Source organism: Cololabis saira, chromosome 10, assembly GCF_033807715.1.
Source record: "Cololabis saira isolate AMF1-May2022 chromosome 10, fColSai1.1, whole genome shotgun sequence".
Classification (NCBI taxonomy): Eukaryota; Metazoa; Chordata; class Actinopteri; order Beloniformes; family Belonidae; genus Cololabis; species Cololabis saira.
In genome coordinates this window covers 26037057-26057357 of record NC_084596.1, presented here as the reverse complement: position 1 = coordinate 26057357, position 20301 = coordinate 26037057, and the positions used below count along the sequence as shown (strand labels likewise).

The 20301-nt window shown below is 39.6% G+C and overlaps 2 protein-coding genes across 2 annotated transcripts in view; one reads left to right on the top strand and one right to left on the bottom strand.

Annotated features, from left to right (window-relative positions):
• The window catches only part of clcn2a (chloride channel, voltage-sensitive 2a), a 59798-nt gene that overhangs the window by 6260 nt on the left and 33237 nt on the right, over positions 1-20301 (top strand). The gene's annotated exons all lie outside the window — the stretch shown is intronic.
• Positions 18035-20185, bottom strand: LOC133451721 (zona pellucida sperm-binding protein 4-like). Its single transcript, XM_061730865.1, has 8 exons — positions 19930-20185; positions 19657-19844; positions 19479-19576; positions 19106-19263; positions 18839-19031; positions 18615-18762; positions 18466-18541; positions 18035-18132 (listed from the first exon to the last, which is right to left on the bottom strand). The coding sequence occupies exons 1-8, from the start codon at positions 20183-20185 to the stop codon at positions 18035-18037; spliced, it is 1215 nt and encodes a 404-aa protein (XP_061586849.1).

Genomic DNA, 20301 nt, shown 5'->3' with positions numbered 1-20301 from the left:
GTCTTGCTACCCTTCTGAAGGCTTAATTGCATTTTCAGCAACAGATTGTTCTAAATGTTACACATTTGAGCAACTCAGACAGCTAAGACTGAAGTGGTTGAAAATCTGTTGAAAGAATTGAAGTAATCTAATGTAAAATTAGCAACAATAACAAATGAGTGACCTAAACTCTCAACTGAAGAGGATTTAGATGTTAATAGAGATACTACAAGAAAGTAACTTATTAGTTATTGGATGCCAGTAGTTGTGTTTTTATACCATTGTAATACAAGCTGTCTTTTCATAGACTAACCTTAAGCAATCTGTTGAAGTAATTATAAGGTGAATTTCCATCATCACTAGATTCGCACAAAGCACAAATATTGTAAAGAAAACCCTGTATTGGAATTCTCCTCCAGAATTTGACAAAACTGCCAAATGTTGCAAAAAACATTTTCTTTCAGATATTTCGATATTTTTTGCATCTCAATAATCATTTGACTGATTATCCCCTGCCTTTGTCTTCTGTCGACGATTTTCACAACAGGAGTAGTGGCAGTCACAATAATTTGTCAAAAACTAAAAGATCCAAGTCCAGATCTTCTTTGTTTTGAAGAAAAGTTTCGTAGGACTACATTCTAGGAGAGTTACGCTCAAGAAAAGAGAAACACTGTTCAATGGAAACACCGGCCCCCCTGCAGCACCACCTTGTTGGAATTACAGAACTGTTTATTTTGTTTTGCTAGAAAGTGTAATGGAAATCCATCTAATCATGTAAAACTGATTGATTCCAGTTCTCTGAAGATAAAAAGTTCACATGTATGCTTCTCTTTCACCATCTGAATAATCAAATTTCAGTGATCAAATTTGCCTGCTTGTATCACAAAACCTTAGACAGAGCTGATGGTAATGCTTGTTTTAAACCTGCTGCAAGCATAATCTCTGCGCATGATACACTCAGAACAAGCAGATCTCTCCCCAAGTCATTTCCTGACACTTTTCCTGTCACTCTCTCTGCTTGAAGCAGAGAAAGTGACTTCGCTCCCACCCCCTACCTTTGTGCCACTGTGTGGTGTGTTGTTATGCCACTCATCTCGGTTTCCAGCGCGTGCACAAGCCTGCTTGACTGCATCAAGGTTGTGCATGTTTATCTCACAGCGAGAGATCTATGACTCACAGGTAACTTCTCTTAAAGTGGCCTCTGTTACCTATATTAATGCAAATGTGGACAGCAGGATGAGCCAAATTTCCCACTTCCTCCACTAATTCAATTTTCCGTCTTGTCCCTGGAGCCTGCAGGGTTCAGATTAGCCTGAGTGCTTTAGGCCTCCTGTTATTTGTCTGGTCTCATCAATGCACGCTCAGCATGCGTTTAATTAATCACTCTGCCACAATCATATACAAGTTCTAAAGCGTCCATCATTCTTCCTGTAGTGATGGCAACCAACTAGGTTGGACACGCTGCAACAAAAACAAGAGATTAAGATCAGCTTATGAATATGTATTGATAGAAACAGCGGGGACAACATGTTTCTTCACGCTGCCAAATATTTGTCCCTGCTGAATAAATTGTCGTCAAGTACCTTTGGGATCGCTGAACAATGAGAAATGTTTTTAGCTCATCTGTTGCAAAATTCTTTACATGGCATGACTGTGAAGGTTAGACAGCAATAGTAAGGTAGACAGTTTTCTTGTTAAAAATATACTAGATGGTCCAATACAGTGCCATCATGTGAAACACTAATGTGAAGAAGTCAGCATTGTTCATCGCTACTCTCCTCAACCCATCCATCCATTTTCTAACGTTGCTTAATGCTATCACAGCTCATAAAATGCAAAAGGCAGGGGTCGACCCTGGACGGGTCGCCAGTCCATCGCAGGGCCACATACAGACAGACAACCATACACACTGCTTAACATTGAGCTTCGATATTTCTGATTAAGATGTGGCATCTGAACCTCTTCAACAAAAAGACTTGCAGGTTCACAAGATTTAGTTTGGGATACTATATTTGCAAATTATATAATTAGTATTGTGCAACGTTGGTAGAACTGAATGAGTTAGAAAAAAAATGATTGCAATTTGAGTTGTGATTATCAAGCTCAAACTGAATCTTCATCCTGTAATAGATTTCTATCGCATTGGAGGATTACCACAATAATGGGTAGGGGTGGGTATTGGGAAGGACCTCACGATACGATACGCATCACGATACTTGAGCCACGATACGATACACATTGCGATATCCCGATTATTATATTCTACATAGTTCACCGAAAAATTAAAAAATGCATTACACATCTTAAAATCCAAGTTGTGTATATATGTACATCAGATGGTAGTGATGGATCTTAAAATCCGAGTTGCACGTTCATCAGATTATAGTGACAATTCATGGGACAAACTGAGTCAAAACAATGTTTTATTATAACTATACAAGCTAAAGTTACAACATATTTGTATATGTTTTTCATATTATTTACATCACATGAAATTAACATTAAATTTAGTATGAGGTTGCTTTAATTATGTGACAAATGATAATAAACACAAGAAAGATGGGTACTAAAACCAAAGACAGGCACAGTGATTAGTCAGTATAGATATAAATCCATAAATAAATAAACCTCTGTCCATTATTTTTCATTTTTTAAGGACAGGCAATTGTGTTATATAAAAAATAAATTATAAAATGAAATAAAACGTGAAATAAAACCTGAGCTCAGTGCAGGGCCCTCCCAGGGTTGGTAGAGAGTGGCAATGCCCAGGACTGTCACTTAGGTAGGAGCACTGGGTGATATAATGGGAAAAAGATCGGGGATAAAAAAATAAAATAAAAAAAAATCGATATTCAAATTTTGAATATCGATATTGAATCGGCTGGAAAAGTATCGCGATATATTGCCATATCGATATTTTTGCCCACCCCCAATAATGGGTGTTGTAAACAGGAAAGTATGATATTTGTAGGCAGTGAAATATAAAATAAGGTGGACTACAATTCATTTGTTGTGAAATAAAAGCCCATATTTTTTCAGCTCTGTCTAAACTTTTTTTCAAACATTTTGAATAAAATTCTGAACGGTTAAATTGACTGAAATACTCTTGAGAGAGGATTTTGTCTCATTTATTCTGATACAGTTTTCATACCCATATTGAGCCAGTGTCTTGACATTCAGCCTTCAACCATTAAGTGGTTAATAGTAATCTCCCAGTTCCTCCACGAGGCTTTGTTTCATGGTATCACCGTCACAGAGTACTCAGAAAATTGTGATCTGCCTCATTGACTTGGCAGCAACTACAGTAGTTCTGCATGACTTTTTACATTTGTTGTACAGTGACCCATGCTACATTATCAAATGTTGTTCACGGTTCATGTCGCCTGTTGACAAGATAACAAGATTACTGAGCGTTTCACGCTGTATATATCCCTTATCACACCGAATAATGTTTTATTTATGCTTTTAGTTTGAAATATGGCCATTTCTTTGATGATTGCAATGAAATGTTATGCTTCTGCTATTTTCATATGTATTTACGCTTGGGCATTTTTTATTGGTTGTCGTGACAAGAAAATTAGGAGAAGGGTATTTCTCATTGGTGGATGTGACTGTAACACAAGAAAGTACGTAAGACTTATTTGTTGCCTTTGCAATAACATAGTTGTATTTTTTCAAACTACAAATATTTGAATTTAGATTAAATGTTCCGGCCTATTTTTCTGCTAACATGTACCATTTTGATTGATGTGAGCACGTATAGTCATATAGTCTGTGTGCCCTTTGATGGACTGACCTGTGCAGGGTTTACCTGCCTCTCAATGAATCACAGCTGGGAGAGATGTCAGCTCTTCCATGACTTGAGCGGGACATTAGCAGATATGGAAAATGAAAGAATGCATGAACAAATATCGACCATCTGCAGTAAATTTGATGGATAGATAACCCTTTAATATAAACCCTATCCAAGGTACTGAACCGGACTAGCTAAGGAGTAGCTGCTATATAAACCGTGGACTGATGGTGTTTTTACCAGACAACAGCGTCATGCTCTCTTTGTGTTTTCCATTGATTTGATTTGACTTATTTTATTTTTGTACATGTAAAAAACATTGTCGCAGCATTGAGCTGAAAGCGGTCTTCCAGATTTTCTTCCAAACCGGTAAATCCAATTATTCGGCTGAAGTAGAGAGAGAAAGGAAGATAAGACCAGGCACAACACTGTTCTCTCCTTGGATGGAGACCCTGACACAAGCTTAAGGGCCTCAGGTTGAGTGAGATTTTTCATCTTGGTTCTGCTTGCATTGGGGCTCTGCTCAGAAATCCTGTCCCTCTGAACGTCATCTGCAGTGTCTTTAAATCTGCATATGAAGCGCTTTTGAATAATCCAGTGTTTGACAAATCATCAGATTTTTAGCAAATAGATGTATTTTTTTAATCTATTTATTTATTATCTATTTGTCAGTACTGAACCAACACATCCAGACATGAAATAGCCATATTTGTTCATCTTGGGTATAAAATTGGCGCGATTATGTGACAAGGAGGACTCTGTACCGCTGCTGGGAGTCATCACCTCAATCTGTAGCAAGAGACAGTGTTGAACGAAAGCTGTACATGAGCGGAGCACCAAAATGCATATGTTGAGGGGCAGATCAGATAAAATTCTTCTTCTTTCTGCTCCCTTTTCATTCACAATTTAAGAACATTTGTATTTGTATTGAATTGTTTTATTTTTTTGAATGAAATAAAGAATAAATGAAATGCAGAGAGAAAAATTGTGAATGAGCTGCAGAATACAGCGAACATCAGCTACATTGTCCTCTCACCTGGAGTGAATATTGGACTCTCAGCCAGATCAATGTAAATGAATTATAATGCTGTCCCTGCTTCAATGTGTTTAATAGATATTTGGGGTGGTGCAACATGTATCAGTTAAACAGACAGTGTCATGCTCACATTTGATTGCTCTTAAAAGATCACAAACCTGTCATTCCAGGTTTGAACGACTGATGGCATATAAATGTTAGACGACAGGGAAACCTCCATGTGACAGGAGTACACTCTAATACACTTATTAGTTTATGTCTCAAAAAGGAAGATTATGAGTTGTTAAAAAGAGTGATAAAACTAAAAGTGGTCACACAAACACACGCCCTTATATCTTTTAAAATATTTTTAAATAGCTGAAGGTACATACTATAACCTACTGACTCAATTCAGAGTATTAATATATAATTATCTCCACCCCTCACAAGGTCTGTAAGAGTCTTATTGCTGCTTTTTTTTATCCTTGGCTTGATTTTTTTACTCACTAAATCTTTGGCTCTTTACTCCAATGAATTTACTGTAAACACAATTAGTTCAGACCTGGATATATGAACCATAAGAAAGATGAATCCAACATAAAGCCAGATCTATACTGGTGTTGAGGGCTGCTTTATGGACAATAAACTGGCAGATGTAGATACAGAAGCTGGTCATAGGGGAGATGAACTGGTTACTGATAACAGCTCCTTTAACCCACAGGGTCCCACCTGCTGCTCCTCCAGGGGGCCGTGCTCCAGATGGCTGGTGATTGCTTCCACACAGGCTCATGTAAGGAGCACTAACAGACCTATTTGTGCTCCTGGTAGGAGTTTGCTGATGCCGACGGCGGGTCTGTGTGTCTGTACTGCATCATGTGGGTGCTTTATAATTTGCTTGGCAATATATCAAACCCAAAAGGAAACTTTGAAATGGACTGTACAAGTAAATATTAATTGAATTTCAATGGACCGTAATAATAAAATGTGGACCAGTTACTTACAGTGTCAAACACTTCTTGCTAAATGTTAGATTAGTGGTCATGATCTTTAAAGCCACTCTATGTAATAATACCAATAGTGACCATATGGGGGCAGCATGTTACAAAAAACTGAGTAAGCTGTAAAACCATAAACTGAAAAGAACCAGACAAACACTCTGACACCAACCATTGGTTTTGTGAAGAGAGCTTTTGAAACTTCTTTTTGTTTCACTTTGCAGCGAGACCTGATAATTATGAGCCAGGTCCTGCTCAAGGTTTCTTCTCTCGTCTACCTGTTGGCTTATAGTCAAGTTTTTCTTCACTTCCTGGATTGAGTCAGACTGGCAAACCGGATGTAAACCCTTGTGTGAGACACAACAATGTGCACCTCTATTGGGACACGATGTGCCAGACTGTCCATACAACAGCGCCCATGTGGTCAGAAGTGGCATTGCTACAGAGTGCCAGTCAGAAATATAAAATAGTTTGAAAGCGAAGCATTTCCGGTTTCCGGTTTGAAGCAGTAGTGAACTTCCAGGGCTTTTTTCTTCGTTTATGTGTGATTTTTTTTGTTTTTGTTTTTTGCACAATAGTTGTCCTTATTTCTTTGATTTACTGTGACCGGAAAAAGTCGGGTAAACCATTCAGAAAAAGATCGCTAACTAGTGGCCGCGGGGGGTACTGCACCGCAACCAAATGGAGAGACGGAGAACTCTGAACGGTTCGTGACGGCGTCACGACTGCGCCGTGTGCTCTGCGTGTGTGTGACGCAGAAGCATATTTCAGCCTTAAGCTTTAATGGCCATTATGAACATGACAGACAGGGAATTTGTTTTTGTTTTCTTCGCTCACTGAACCCAGATTTAAATAGTTTGTTACGTAACCCTTGGTTAGGCCATGTACAGGGGTTGAAATCAAGGGTCACATAGCATGATATGTAAGATAAAGGGATCCCAAACATTAAAAGATGCAAAAGACTGAATCAACACAGGGTTTTTAAATGGTGTGCTCGTTTTCACTGTCAATCCAGCAGGATATTTACAAGTTTAGCAACGTACCAAAACAAAAGTACGCCACTGCCAGGGGATGCGGATGTTGCCAAAATAACAAGCTAAGCAGCTAAAGAAAAACATAGTTCTGTCTAACTGTCTAATAAGAAAACAAAAGCCTGTCTGCCTAACTACACTAACCAGTGGGGTAAAATACAGTAGTGGCAACCATCCCTTACCTAGTGTGACTTAACATAGATTCTACCTACGTGATGCCTATGTATAGGGCCCCCCCCGTCTTACCTGTCCCAAGGCAGGGCATATACACCAGAGACTAAGTAGAAGAACAGCTATACAGTAACAGCAGGGTGTGCTCTTGACTCTGCGTAAGCAGCCGTCAACTTGGTGTGAGAGAGCCAGAGAGAACTGGCAAACAGCCCTTTTATAGGGCACAGGTGGAGATGAATGGTGGAGGGCGGAGACAGGGAATCAGAGGCTGGCGAATGAGAGATGGGTGGTTAATGGCTGGTGGTTATTGACCTCAGACCTGCAGAGAATGAGGGATGGGGAAGGGAGGAGAAGGTGGAAGAGAAATACAGAGACACAGAAAACCCTACCTATGTGGCACGTAACAAGTTACAAACATTAAGGCAAATGGCTCTTATTAACATATATAGAATTTAAAATTGAAAGGTGCAGCAGTATGAGGTAGACATGGTTATTGAAAGGTGCATTGTTACAGCATATGATTGTGGTTATTATTATTAGTAGGGCCCAAGCACTGACAGTGCGAAGGCCCTATTGTATCTGTAGGAATTGAATTAGGGCCCGAGCACCAAGGCTTGTGCAAAGCCCTATTGAAATCGCAACGATTATTATTATTATTATTTTATCCGAAAACAATTGCGTTTTTGACCCGCATAACTTACTCGAAAAGTTGTGAAACTTGGCACCAACGTCCCATGTGGCGAAAAATTACGTATTCTAATAGTGTCAAAAGGAGGCGTGGCCTAATGGCTCAACAGCGCCCCCTAGAAAAACTCGTGCCTCAAGACCCACAATACGTACATGCACGAAAATCGTTACACATCTGTATCATGTTGCAACTTAATGAAAAGTCTCTTGGCGCCATGGCCGAAACCCAACAGGAAGTCGGCCATTTTGAATTAATTGTGTAATTTTGGCGCAATTTATGTCATTGTCATGTGTCGTACTTTAATGAACTCCTCCTAGCAGGATCGTTGACATAAAACTCGCTCAGGAGACACAAAAGACGTTAACCATGCAAAGTTATCAAAATCGTGAGTTTTCGTGAAATGGTGTGGCCGTGGCGCCGCGTCAAACTTCAACGTTAAACAGGAAGTGATACTAGTAGCTGATATTTGATAGTCCCTATTTTCTGCCATAACCTTTGAATGGTATGACATACAGTGTCGTGGGTGGTTTCATCGGACTCGGTTTTGAGTCCTTCACCTTAATTGGTGCAAATACCCCCACCCCTTCTTCTGATTGATCAATATTTGATAGTTCCTATTTTCTGCAATAACGTTTGAATGGTTTGACATAAAGAGTCGTGGGTGGTGTCAGCGGACTCGGTTTTGAGTCCTTGACCATAATTGGTGAAAATTACACGCGCGACGGCCCGTTCATCGCTGCTTGCAGCTTTAATTACTATTATTATTGCATAGTGATTGATTACTCTGAGACTCTATGAGTGTTGAGAGTTCATCAGAGCAACAGCTTGGGGGAAGAAATTGTCTCTGTGTCTGGAGGTTTTGGCGTACAGAGTTCTGTAGCGCCGTCCAGAGGGGAGGAGCTCAAACAGACTGTGTCCTGGGTGTGAGGGGTCTGCAGAGATGCTACCTGCCCGTTTCCTGGTCCTGGACAGGTAAAGGTCCTTGAAGTATAGGACATTTTGTAAAGAGTGAAACTGTGAGGTGTGAGAACTGTGAGGCTGTTGTTTTTTTAATTGCATTTCAGACTTTAAGACAGTTAATATGCTTCACTTGGTGTGTGAAATGACAACTGGAGATTACCAGAAGGGGAGTTCAGATTGAATAGTGAGCTGAATATCTGCAATCATTGTGATCTTACACTGGGTCAGACTTGATATGTCATTAAATCAGTTACATATATGAAGGCTTGAAGTATCAAACAATTAAATGATCAAAGTGAAAATGATGAAAATGCATGTAACTTGAAAACAGGGTTGCAAAAATAGATGTAAACAGAAAAAACAGGGATGAATGATGTAAAAAACGACATTAATTTTAAGCAGATTTCTTTGTTCTTATCTAACAGCCACAACATAATGAAAATGTATTCCTTTAATAATTTTCCCTGTACTGAGTTCATCATTCATCATCTGTCATTTATTTTTTTCAGGAAAGTGGGCTCAATAATCATTGTAAAAACAAAAAAAAGGAAAATACTGAAATGATGAAAATATTTACAAATTAAAGATGAAAACAATAAATACACATGAAGATACATGAGAAATGAAAGATACAGTGACTGATTGCTTACTATTGTCTATTTATATATTTATATAAATCATATTACCCAATAAATTACTTTTCATCTTTCACTTTCCATCAATTTATATACATTTTCATTAAACTTATGTTGCTTCCACCCTTTAATACGGAGACCTTTGCAGTTGTCAATTATTAAAACGCATGATACACACTTTATGGTTAATTATAAAGCTTAATTAACTAAGGCCTTGTTTTGGGAGTGATAAAGAACCATTTAGTGCACTGACTATAAGCATCTGTCTTAGCAGTTTAGCTCCTGTCACTGGTGACAGTTGTTGCCAAGCTCAGCAGAGACTGTGTGTATACACGTTTACTGAATGACTGCAAATGGGAAAGGAACATAAGAAAATATATTCAAAGGTTGTGGCTACTTGAAGATGGAAAAAAAGTGGTCATTTGATTTCTGTATTTAAGTTATGATCACTCATAAATAAGGAAACCTGCATGCTAGATTTGGAGTCAACAACCACTCTAACGTAAATGTTTTATGAGTGGAGGAGGAAGAAGGTCAAGTACCTTACAAATGCAACAAAGACATGTCATTGCTGGGATTTGAACTCAAACAGCAGTGTTAACAACCAAACTACTATTCTACAATGAAGCCATCAATAAAGGCGCCTTTTTAATTCAGTTTCTAATTAATTCTCCAGATACACATTTTTAAATAATGACAGAGTTACACTACAAATATCAAGCTGCTTTATACATTTAGGGAACAGCTGTGGTGGGTAGGATGTCTCAGGTATTCAAACCTCTACTCTACGGCCACAACAAAATCTGCCAACTCTTGTTTTTTCTTGAAGTATATAATCTCTTTAGCTGTAAACTGTAAAATGTCCTTTAAGTCTCTCCTAGATTTTATGAAAGCTATGTTGATTGGTAAACTCTTATTCTTCTTCTCTTCAATTTTTGAGGTGAGACCAGAACAGGTCGGTTGACCCCCTTTGGGTGCTCTGTTTTGCTCGTATTGAAGCTATTTTTTGATGGTAAGGTGAGTATACCTTTTTTAGGGACCAAATCAATATGAATCAAAACAGTTTTGAATTATTACAATTTAACATGTATTTTTAGGAAAATGGCAATTGAAATCACCTGCTATTTTAAACCTCTGACAAGACTCAAAACTGTCAGTCCACTTACATGATAGTGTAGATGGGGTTCCTATAATTAAACTGAGTTAAGTTTAACTCTATGAATGTATAAAAAGTGTACAAACTGGACTGTTTGTTTGACAGATCACAACCTCTTCCATCGGACTGGATTAGTACTTAGATATTTATGATTTTGTAATTGTTGGATGCAGGTCATGAACTCTCCTGCCAATGTGTCTATAAACAAGTTTATGAGCCGTTTCCTCCCGTCGATGCAATCCTTTTCCGTTCTGGCGGACTACCGTTGTGCAGAGTGCCGACATACTGTAGCTCTGACAAAGAGGGACTAAATGGATATTTCGCAGAAGAAAAGTGGTTCAGGAACGACATGTGCGGTGGTTGAACTGGAGAAAGCACCTGAACAAGTGGTCAGATAGAGAGTGCTACGACCACAAACCAGCTACGAAGAGGCAACGTCCATGCGCTCCGTTGTTTACTTTTTTCGGAAGCCTGATACCGACTCGGAATCAAGGACCTGGCTGAAGGTATTGAAGCTAAAAAACCACCATGCCACATTTTTGTCTGTTCACATCACTTTGTTGACAAAAAACCAACAAAGAATAATCCTTTCCCTGAGTTGTGGTTGGGTTATAATCGTTCTCCCCAGCCAAAGAGGCGTAAACTCACCCGGCGGATCCACTGCCTCCCCCCAGAGAAACAAACACTTGAATCTGAGGGTAAGTTCAGCAACTTTAGCTATGAAGCTGACAATACTGTTAATTATGAAGAAGTTGTCATACACTAACATTGCTACTGCTATTTTGCTAAGGCAGTCGATGGTTTTGGAGATGAGACAAACAATGCCCACCATAGCTACATTAATTGTGTGTGTGTGTGTGTGTGTGGTGTGTGTGTGTGTGTGTGTGTGTGTGTGTGTGTGTGTGTGTGTGTGTGTGTGTGTGTGTGTGTGTGCCTGCGTGTGTTAATCTACACACTGCAAAAAACTCAAGACTCAACTCACTCTTAACAAGAATATTTGTCTTATTTCTAGTTAAAATGTCTACTACACTTAAAACAAGACTCATCACTGGAAAAAACAACAATTTTCACCTGTTTCAAGTAGATTCTCACTTAAAATAAGTAGAAAAAATCTACCAGTGGAACAAGATTTTTTTGCTTGTAATGAGAAGATAAATCTTGTCCCACTGGCAGATTTTTCTACTTATTTAAAGTGAAAATTTACTTGAAACAGGTGAAAATTGTCAAATAAGTTATTTTTCTGGTAATGACTCTTGTTTTAAGTGTAATGAGATTTTTTGACTAAAAATGAGACATTTTAACTAGAAATAAGACAAATATTCCTGGTAAGATTTTGAGTTTTTGCAGTGCATCATAAATACAATGCAATTTGGCAGGCTGTTGTGATGATGATTGTGTGTGAGTGCAATGTACAACACAAACACAAATGGTACAATTTTGACCATTGTGATGTTTGTAGTGAGAGGACTCTATGCCTGCATTAATTTTGCTCCATCCATGTTTTCTCTTCCCCTTTTAGATGCTCCTGAAACCTGTCAGCCTGCCTGTGAGGCCGAGCCTCCTACACCACAAGTTTCATTAAATAAAGATAAACAGCAAATACTGTGTGCATTGTATTTTTTAATATTATATATGAATATTTTTATAGTGATGTAATTTTGTGGGATGCTTTTGTATTTTACTATGATGTAAGGGAACTGTCAATTTAATTTGTGCACATAAATCAAATGTGTTCATATTCTACAGTTGTGCATAAATAAATAAAGATGTAAACATTTAAGTCAAATCATACATACAGGTCAGTGTATCTTTTGGTCATTGGATTTTTCCGTCATGAGTGGGAATCAAAAAACAAAAAACGATTGGTTTATTTGATTTTCCTTTTAAAACAAAAAACAAATATTGAATTACACTGCATTTTTTCTTTTTTTGTGTTAATATGATTTAACAAAGATTCAAAATACGCTTTTATTTTCGTTTTCTATTTCATATAAGAAAAATGAAATCACTAGTCAACAGGAACGAAAAAACGAACCAAAAACAACCGTTTATTCATATTCGTGCACCGGAAGCTGGCATTTACAAAGCAAGCGCGCGAATGAGCTGTTCTTTACCAACCAAGAGCGCAGTTGAGGCAGTTATGCCGTCTTTCATTTATTAGAAAAAAAAAATCAATGTTACAACTTTTCTTTTCACTAATATTAGGCTACGAACATGACATGTCCTTTTGACGAGGATCCAATTGATGCAGGTGGAGCATTAATCCACAGAGAATTTAATATAGTCTTACGTTGAGAGCTGATCATTAGACCACGCATAGGCCTAGATGTATTATCATATTTAGTAAAAATCTACTTTAAATTATGTAATTGATTACAATCACTTCTTGTGAGTAAATACTTTTGTTTGGACTTTTAAACGTCTGTAGGCTCTGCTAATTCTCTCTCTCTCTCTCTCTCTCTCTCTCTCTCTCTCTCTCTCTCTCTCTCTCAGACTTCCTTAACTCAGACGTCGTTGTGCATTTATAAAATTATTCATAGCCTATGTAGACTATTATATTATCTTATAAGCTATTAGGGCCTGTATATTTCGTTGTCTGTGTTGTTTTTATCTGTGCTTTTTAAAAAATCTGTTTTTGAAGTGCCTTGCAAACTTAGAAAAGTTCTATGACAATAGAGTTTATTATTTTCATTTTATCACCATCTTGTCATTTTGTGGGTAAAAAAGCCTAAGTTAATTTTATTTTACCTTTTGGTCTAATAGATGTATTATTATTGTTGTTGCTGTTGTTCTTTATTTTGTATGGATAGATATTTATCTCAGCGTTTTTCCTGTGTGTGTTTCTTGTTTCAAGTGGTAATTGATGCGTGCTGCGTGATCGTTTACTATTGAGGCCACTCAGTGTCAGACCTGAGCCAGAATTTATGAATGAAGATTGAATGACACAATGAGTGACGTGTTTTTCCACCTACATGAACTGTCTGACAGTTAACCTGATGAAGGTCACAGCCTACCCAAACGTTGTAACAATTATAGCACAACCTTCGGCATAATGGACTGTCGGCATATTGTAGCCTATTCTAGTTTGTTTTTTTTATTATTATTTTTCCGTGCTTTTCACGACCCTTCTCCCGGTAGAAACATGGAGGCTGCAGTGGAAATCATGAATGACCGTCTTGACATTGTTGTAGCTGCAAATGCATGTAGTTCAAATCCATCAGAAGAGTGAACTTTCACATGATATTGAGATGCTAACATGCAGCAGCCTGTGGTAAAGAGCATTTTTCTATCTTTTAACAAGCTCTAGAACTGACGTCAGCCCATTATCCTCACAACAAATGACCACAGTCCCGTTGCTGCTTTGACCTGGTGTTTACTGTTGCTATGACAACTGTAGCTACATCTGGGGGCGTAATGTCAGTAAATTCGAGTAAAATACATGCCTCGCGTATAGTGTGAATGCACCGCAGAAAACACAGGGGGGGGGGAATAGTAGCCTAGAGCAGTGATTCTTAACCATAGGGCCGCGGCCCACACTTGGGCCGCGAGCGCCATCTAGTGGGCCGCCAAAAAAATTCAGTTTTGTACGTGTGGGCCGCGAGGGCCGCGGGACTGCATAGCAACTCCCAACCAAATGAGGAGAAGACACTCAGCTAGCTGTACGTGTAATAGTAAGAGAAATGGTGTGTATTTACAGAGAAAATCCTTCATTTTGCACAGAGTAGGTTTAGATCCGCCAGGATCAGGGATCGATTAATTGGGTCTGCGCCCAGAGCAAGCGAGCGCGGCGTGATCATTTATCCCGGCGCGTCCCCGCGGCCGGGAGGTCGGCTGAGGCTGCCGCTCGGGCGGTGGGCTCCGTCGTTACTGCTGAAGGATGGTAGATGTAGATGCGTGGGCTGTTGTGTCTGCTGGACTGGACTGTTCGGGCTTTCGAAAAAGCATCGGAAAGTAACTGCTGCAGCGCGACCAGAGAGCTGCGGTGCGGGCTGTGCCCGTCGCAGCTGATCAGGCTCGGATGAACCCGACACACTGAGTCCTGACAACTTATTAATGTAAATAACTTAAAGTAAAATCAAACTAAGTTTTGTCCTCGCTGTATTTTTAAATATGCCACCCGGAATGGACAAATTCATCCTGTTCAGTCTTCCCACTGGGACAAAACCAGTGTCTCATACGTTCAGAGACCGTGGCGTTCAAAGTGCGAAAGTGAAACGCCACTGAAACAAAACACAGTTTTTCATCAAACATAGCCTATCCACTCAAGTCTGAACTGAAGTCACAGAAAAATAAACTGACCATCTTAAAACATCCTGCCCATGTTTGGGTCCAGATACAGCTGTGAAGCAGCTTTCTCCACAGTGAACATAATTAAAACTAAATATCGTTTCAGGCTCATCAATGAGCACCAGTTCTCTCACTGAACAACAGAAAGTGGGGGCATAAGATTATAATAGGGGAAGAAAGAAAAACTGCAAAACTGTTAAATTGTTAAGATGTGTTTATATTAATTTAGTATAAAAATGTGTTGAGACAATTAACAAAGAAAAGGGGAAATTCAAACTGCTGGTAGAGAAATAAAATAAGATAGCATTTGAAAAATAAAATAAAATCTACTTTATTTTTAAGAGAAAAAAATATGTTTAATTCAAGTTAAACATGGTAATTGGCAAATATGTACTTTTTTTAATATAACAGTCAGATGCAGATGTTGATACAACTATGAGGCTACTTGAATATATACACACACACACACACACACATATATTATGATGTTCTGGACCTTCGCTTGAGTGAATTTTCTCTAAATGGACCTCTTAAAGTTTTAGTTGAATACCCCTGCTATACAGTGTTTATATTTAATGGGCCCCGGGCCACTCTGTACTGAAAAAATTGGGCCCCAAGGTCAGAAAGGTTAAGAACCCCTGGCCTAGAGTGGCTGGCTCGAGTGGGACGGGGTGGTACAGAACAACTTCCCCTGGAGAGAATTGTCACAGGAATGCCTGTCAAATATCCAGAACTAAGTTAACTCGGTTGTAAATGCCAGCTTCCGGTGCACGAATATGAATAAACGGTTGTTTTTGGTTCGTTTTTTCGTTCCTGTTGACTAGTGATTTCATTTTTCTTATATGAAATAGAAAATGAAAATAAAAGCGTATTTTGAATCTTTGTTAAATCATATTAACACAGAAAAAGAAAAAATGCAGTGTAATTCAATATTTGTTTTTTGTTTTAAAAGGAAAATCAAATAAACCAATCGTTTTTTGTTTTTTGATTCCCACTCATGATGGAAAAATCCAATGACCAAAAGATACACTGACCCATACAATATGTAGTGTGTATTTTCTCTGCGAATACCACTCAAAGTTACAACTTTACAGATTATGAACACGGATTACAGACAAAATACACACTATATATGTATGATTTGACTTAAACAAATGTTTAAATTTTTATTTATTTATGCACAATTGTAGAAGAATATGCACACATTTGATTTATGTGCACAAATTCAATTGACAGTTCCCTTACCCCATATTTTGCTTTTTAATACCTGTTAGGATTAAACATGTGAAGTTTCTTGTTGAAGACATTTGTTTAGTTTCCTCAAAACAATTAATCCATTATTAATGTACAGTATGAGCTTACTATGAATGATGAACTGTGTTAAAATAAATTGTAGCACTGAGGAAGATAAGGCGTATCATTCATGATCGTAGTTCAGTGCCAGTTAGGACGGTCCAATACAAAAAAAAATAAAGCAATGGAATTTATTTTGTCGCTGAAGCTCCCTCGCATGGGACACGCTTTGTGTACCCAGCCGGCTGCTCTGGCCGGAGCTACGCTTTGTCTCCTCCCCTGCTACACGTCATTCAAGCAGCCAATCAGCGCAGAGCCTCATTATCATAGCCTCCCCTCCCCTCAGAATCCCTCACAGATGAGATTAGAAGCGGTAAAACTAGAGACATGGCCCACAGGCTGAATTTCTAATTTATGTAGAAAAAAACAAGCTATAGATTGTTTTAAAGGCATGTTTAAAATATACATTAAATGCCATAATAGGTCCCCTCTAAGTTTAATTATCTATTTGAGTCTTTTCTGAGACTTCAAACAATGCTTTATTCTGACGTAAGTCAATTTCTCAAAGCGTTTACATTAAGTCCCATTTTGGCACAGACGCATATTACCCTCTAACTCAAAACTGGTTCAATCCAGATCATTTTGTTTCTTTCATGAAAGTTTACACCATTAAGTTGCTCCCGGTTGTCAGGCCAGTGCCGTTGTATGGCAGCTCCGCCGATAACCGGTGTGTGAATGTGTGCGTGTGTGGGTGAATGTCTACAGTGTAAAGCGCTTTGGGGCTGTAGGAGTACAGCTGGAAAGTGCTATATAAGTGTTACCATAAATGACGGAACTATACAAAAGTCATTAGTTTGAACATGACAAGCATATTGCTTAACCCATGAAAGCTTGATGTGAAATATACATCCTGATTGTCTTTTTAAATGTAAACCACCTCCAGATTTTTTACTTTGTATTATAAATACATTGAGTAATTTTATTGTATAAACCTTGATTGGGTGGTCTTGGAAATCATGTAACAAATATGATACATGTGGCATTGTAGGGTTAACAGTCATTTACCCTCTAGCTCAATCTAAAAATGTTTAAACTGCTGCACACACAAGCTCTGTACCCAGCAGTCTTTAGATACAGAAAATGCATTTATATTTTTACTCCACTGATTCAGGTATGCATGTCCACACCAGCTTCTGTCAGTACTTGTCATTTTACATCCGTCAGATTTCTCTGAAAATGTTGAACTATAGATTACAGATGCACTGCTGCTTTCCACATATACAGGTTCACTCTTGCTTTTACACTTTCTGCAAGGCATGAGATAACTGGACAAAAGCCTGACAGCATAGTCCTCTTTGCTTGCCAGCATGAGCCTGTACACCAGCAGCTGTGTTTTCCCTCTGCACCTCCATGTTCATGTGAGCAGAAAGTGTGAGGCTGAAGGAGTCGTGATGCCCATCTCAATGAGAGGGGGAACAAAGGGGGAGAGGGAGTTTAAAGTTACAGCTACATCAAATCTGGCATCATTGAAGCAGGACTGGAAGAGCAGTGAGGTGCATGTTAGTGGCCACATTTTGTTAAGGGCAAAAAGGTTACATCTTGCCAAAGGGTAAGATTTGCTAGGACAAAACCTCCAAGAGACCAGGTTCAGTGTCAGATGCCAAGCCACTTAGTCAGGAACTAGTCCTGGGCAGTGTTCAAGGCAAGTTACATGCCGTCCATGTTAACAGCCAGATTGTCACAAAACCTCGGAATGGTGGGTCACTAATTCCTATGCCCTTCACAAGCATCTAGCAACAAGGTCATAATAAAGTGCCTCAAATGAGGTTTTACATCCCTTCAGAGTTTGTTCACTGCTAAAGTGCTTGACATTTCATAAGCAGTAATGAAACCTTGCAGGTTCTCAGAAATAAGGTGTCACATTACTGGCTCTGATGTTAACCTCCACAGCAAGTGCAAAATAAGCAAGTCGGAGCAAAGAGTTTGAGCATGCGCTTTAACAAGTTTTTATTAAAATTGTCAGAGACAGTTTCATTCCTTCGTGGACTTCCTCTGCTCAGTCAGGATCACTTCACCACTTGACACAAGAACCTTCTGGCTTGAGGGGACGATCGCTACAGCAGCCCTTCCTGCAAGAGAAGTTGTCTTGTCAGAGTCCAACACCATCAGCTTACCGGAGGCATGTTAAACAAAGACACTTGTACTCACAAAAGAAAACTCCAAGGCACTCTTCTTCAAATATAAAAAGCCTTTATTTAAATTGGCTATTTCATGTGGAAAGATTAAAAAAGTGGGTTACTCTTTCCACATGAAATAGCCAATTTAAATAAAGGCTTTTTATATTTGAAGAAGAGTGCCTTGGATTTTTCTTCCTTTTGCCCCACCAAAGAGCACCTTCGTCACACGACTTAGATGAACCTTCTGAGCACTCTGGACTTGTTTGTTTGGATACTTGTACTCACGTTGCCTGTGGCAGCGTTGTTCACAGGAGTTGGAGCTGCTTGGATGGCACACAGCTGTGGAACAGTGAATGAACACCTGAAAGAGGGAAACCCAGGGTTAGTAGGAGTCTACAAGTTTAATTTGAAAAGAAAGTGAAGTTCAAACTTACAGTCTCCTTTTGGGGAGTAAGGCTTTCTGGAGTAACAAACGTGAACATCTTGCTGATGAAGCGTTTGTAGTGAGTCGGGTACTCGACGCCGGAGGAGGCATCCATAGCAACCACTGTGGTCAAGTATCTGTCATCATGGTAGGGGCACCTACAAGCCAAGAAGAGCTTGAAGACAAGTCGCCATAAGCTACATTTATGGTGCAGATGCGTTTAAGCTCACATACCCGTCAACCAGGAGGTCCCACTGTGGAAGGCCCTGAGGATTTGGTGTGGAGGTGGCCCAGCAGTGCTCGAGGTTCAGGACGATGTTCGGGTCAGAGCGGCCCAGGAGATGAACGTCAACATAGATTGGTTCCCTCAGCACTTTGACGATTGGGTAGTCCGACTGAGTGTAGAAGGAGTCGTATGCTGCTTCGTCTGTACAGAGAAAGATAAAGATTAAAAATAAGGTTACACTTAGAGACAACCCCTTGATGGTTTGGGGTACTCACCAGGCACACATCCTTTTGCGTAACACTGGCCACTTCCTAGCCTGAGCTCCACTCTCAGGGGTCCAGCTGCTGCAACTGCTAGTGGGGAGGGAAGAGGGTTCACTTCCAGGACGAGAGCCTCCACAGCTGAGCCAGAGTATCTACACTGGAACAGCAGCCTGTTGGCAATGCAGAAAACCAAGCCCATGTCAAGTTATGGCCCCAACCAACTGTGCAGTTACGCATCAGACTGACATTTCTAGATCTGAACACAATAAACGGTTGGAAAGCCAGTCCTACATGTTACTGCCAGACTGACTACAGGCAAAGTGTCAAGTTTAAGACATTTAACAATTTCTGAAGTTAACAAATGCATTTGTTGTAGTGAGCTTACTCAAAATGGCTGTCCCTGGTGATGGAGCCACGGGGTCCAAGGCCCACTTCATAGGAAGAGGACATGTGGTTCTCGTAGACTACATAATCGTCATCATCCTGTAGAATTGGGGGATAGGGGCTATGTGAGCATGAGCTAGTAAATGCAACAATTAAAAAAAAATAAAAAGCCCACACACCTTGAGTGTTGTGCCACACGCAGTCACAGGGAACTGAAAAATAGCAAATGCTGAGCTTTCATCAACTGGGCCACAGGAATCATCATCAGCAGCCAGCAGACTGATTGAATGCACATCTATGGGTGGCATTGTGGAATCTCTAGCCACAATGATGATGAACTGGCCATCCCTGGTACACTGCACAGTCACTGGGTGAGAATGCAGGGAGTGAGTTGTCAGTTACACCCATTGATTAAAAGCTGCAGTAGACACTTAAAGCTACCGGGAACACACCTGCATTTCTGTAGTAGCACTGACGCCCATTGAAGCAGCAGTTGATGTCCTCACACTCTTCAGCAGTGATATCTGGAACTCCACACTGAATCTTCTCAGCCTCCTCCACGGCACATTCGTCAAAGGTAGCTGCAGCTGCAGGGACCGTCTCCTGGTGGGAAAACTGCTCCAAGGAAGGCTGGTACTTCTGCGACCAGAAATTCTGAGCAGAAACATGGCAAACAAAAACACCAAATAGCCACTTGAGAAGCTCCATTGTGGTGCCAATAACAATAAATTAACCAAAACTGCAGCTGTACCATGGAGAGCTCAAACTCTGCTTTTATTCCCCACTGACTGTGAGCAGTTTGATGAACTCCGCCTCTCATCGTT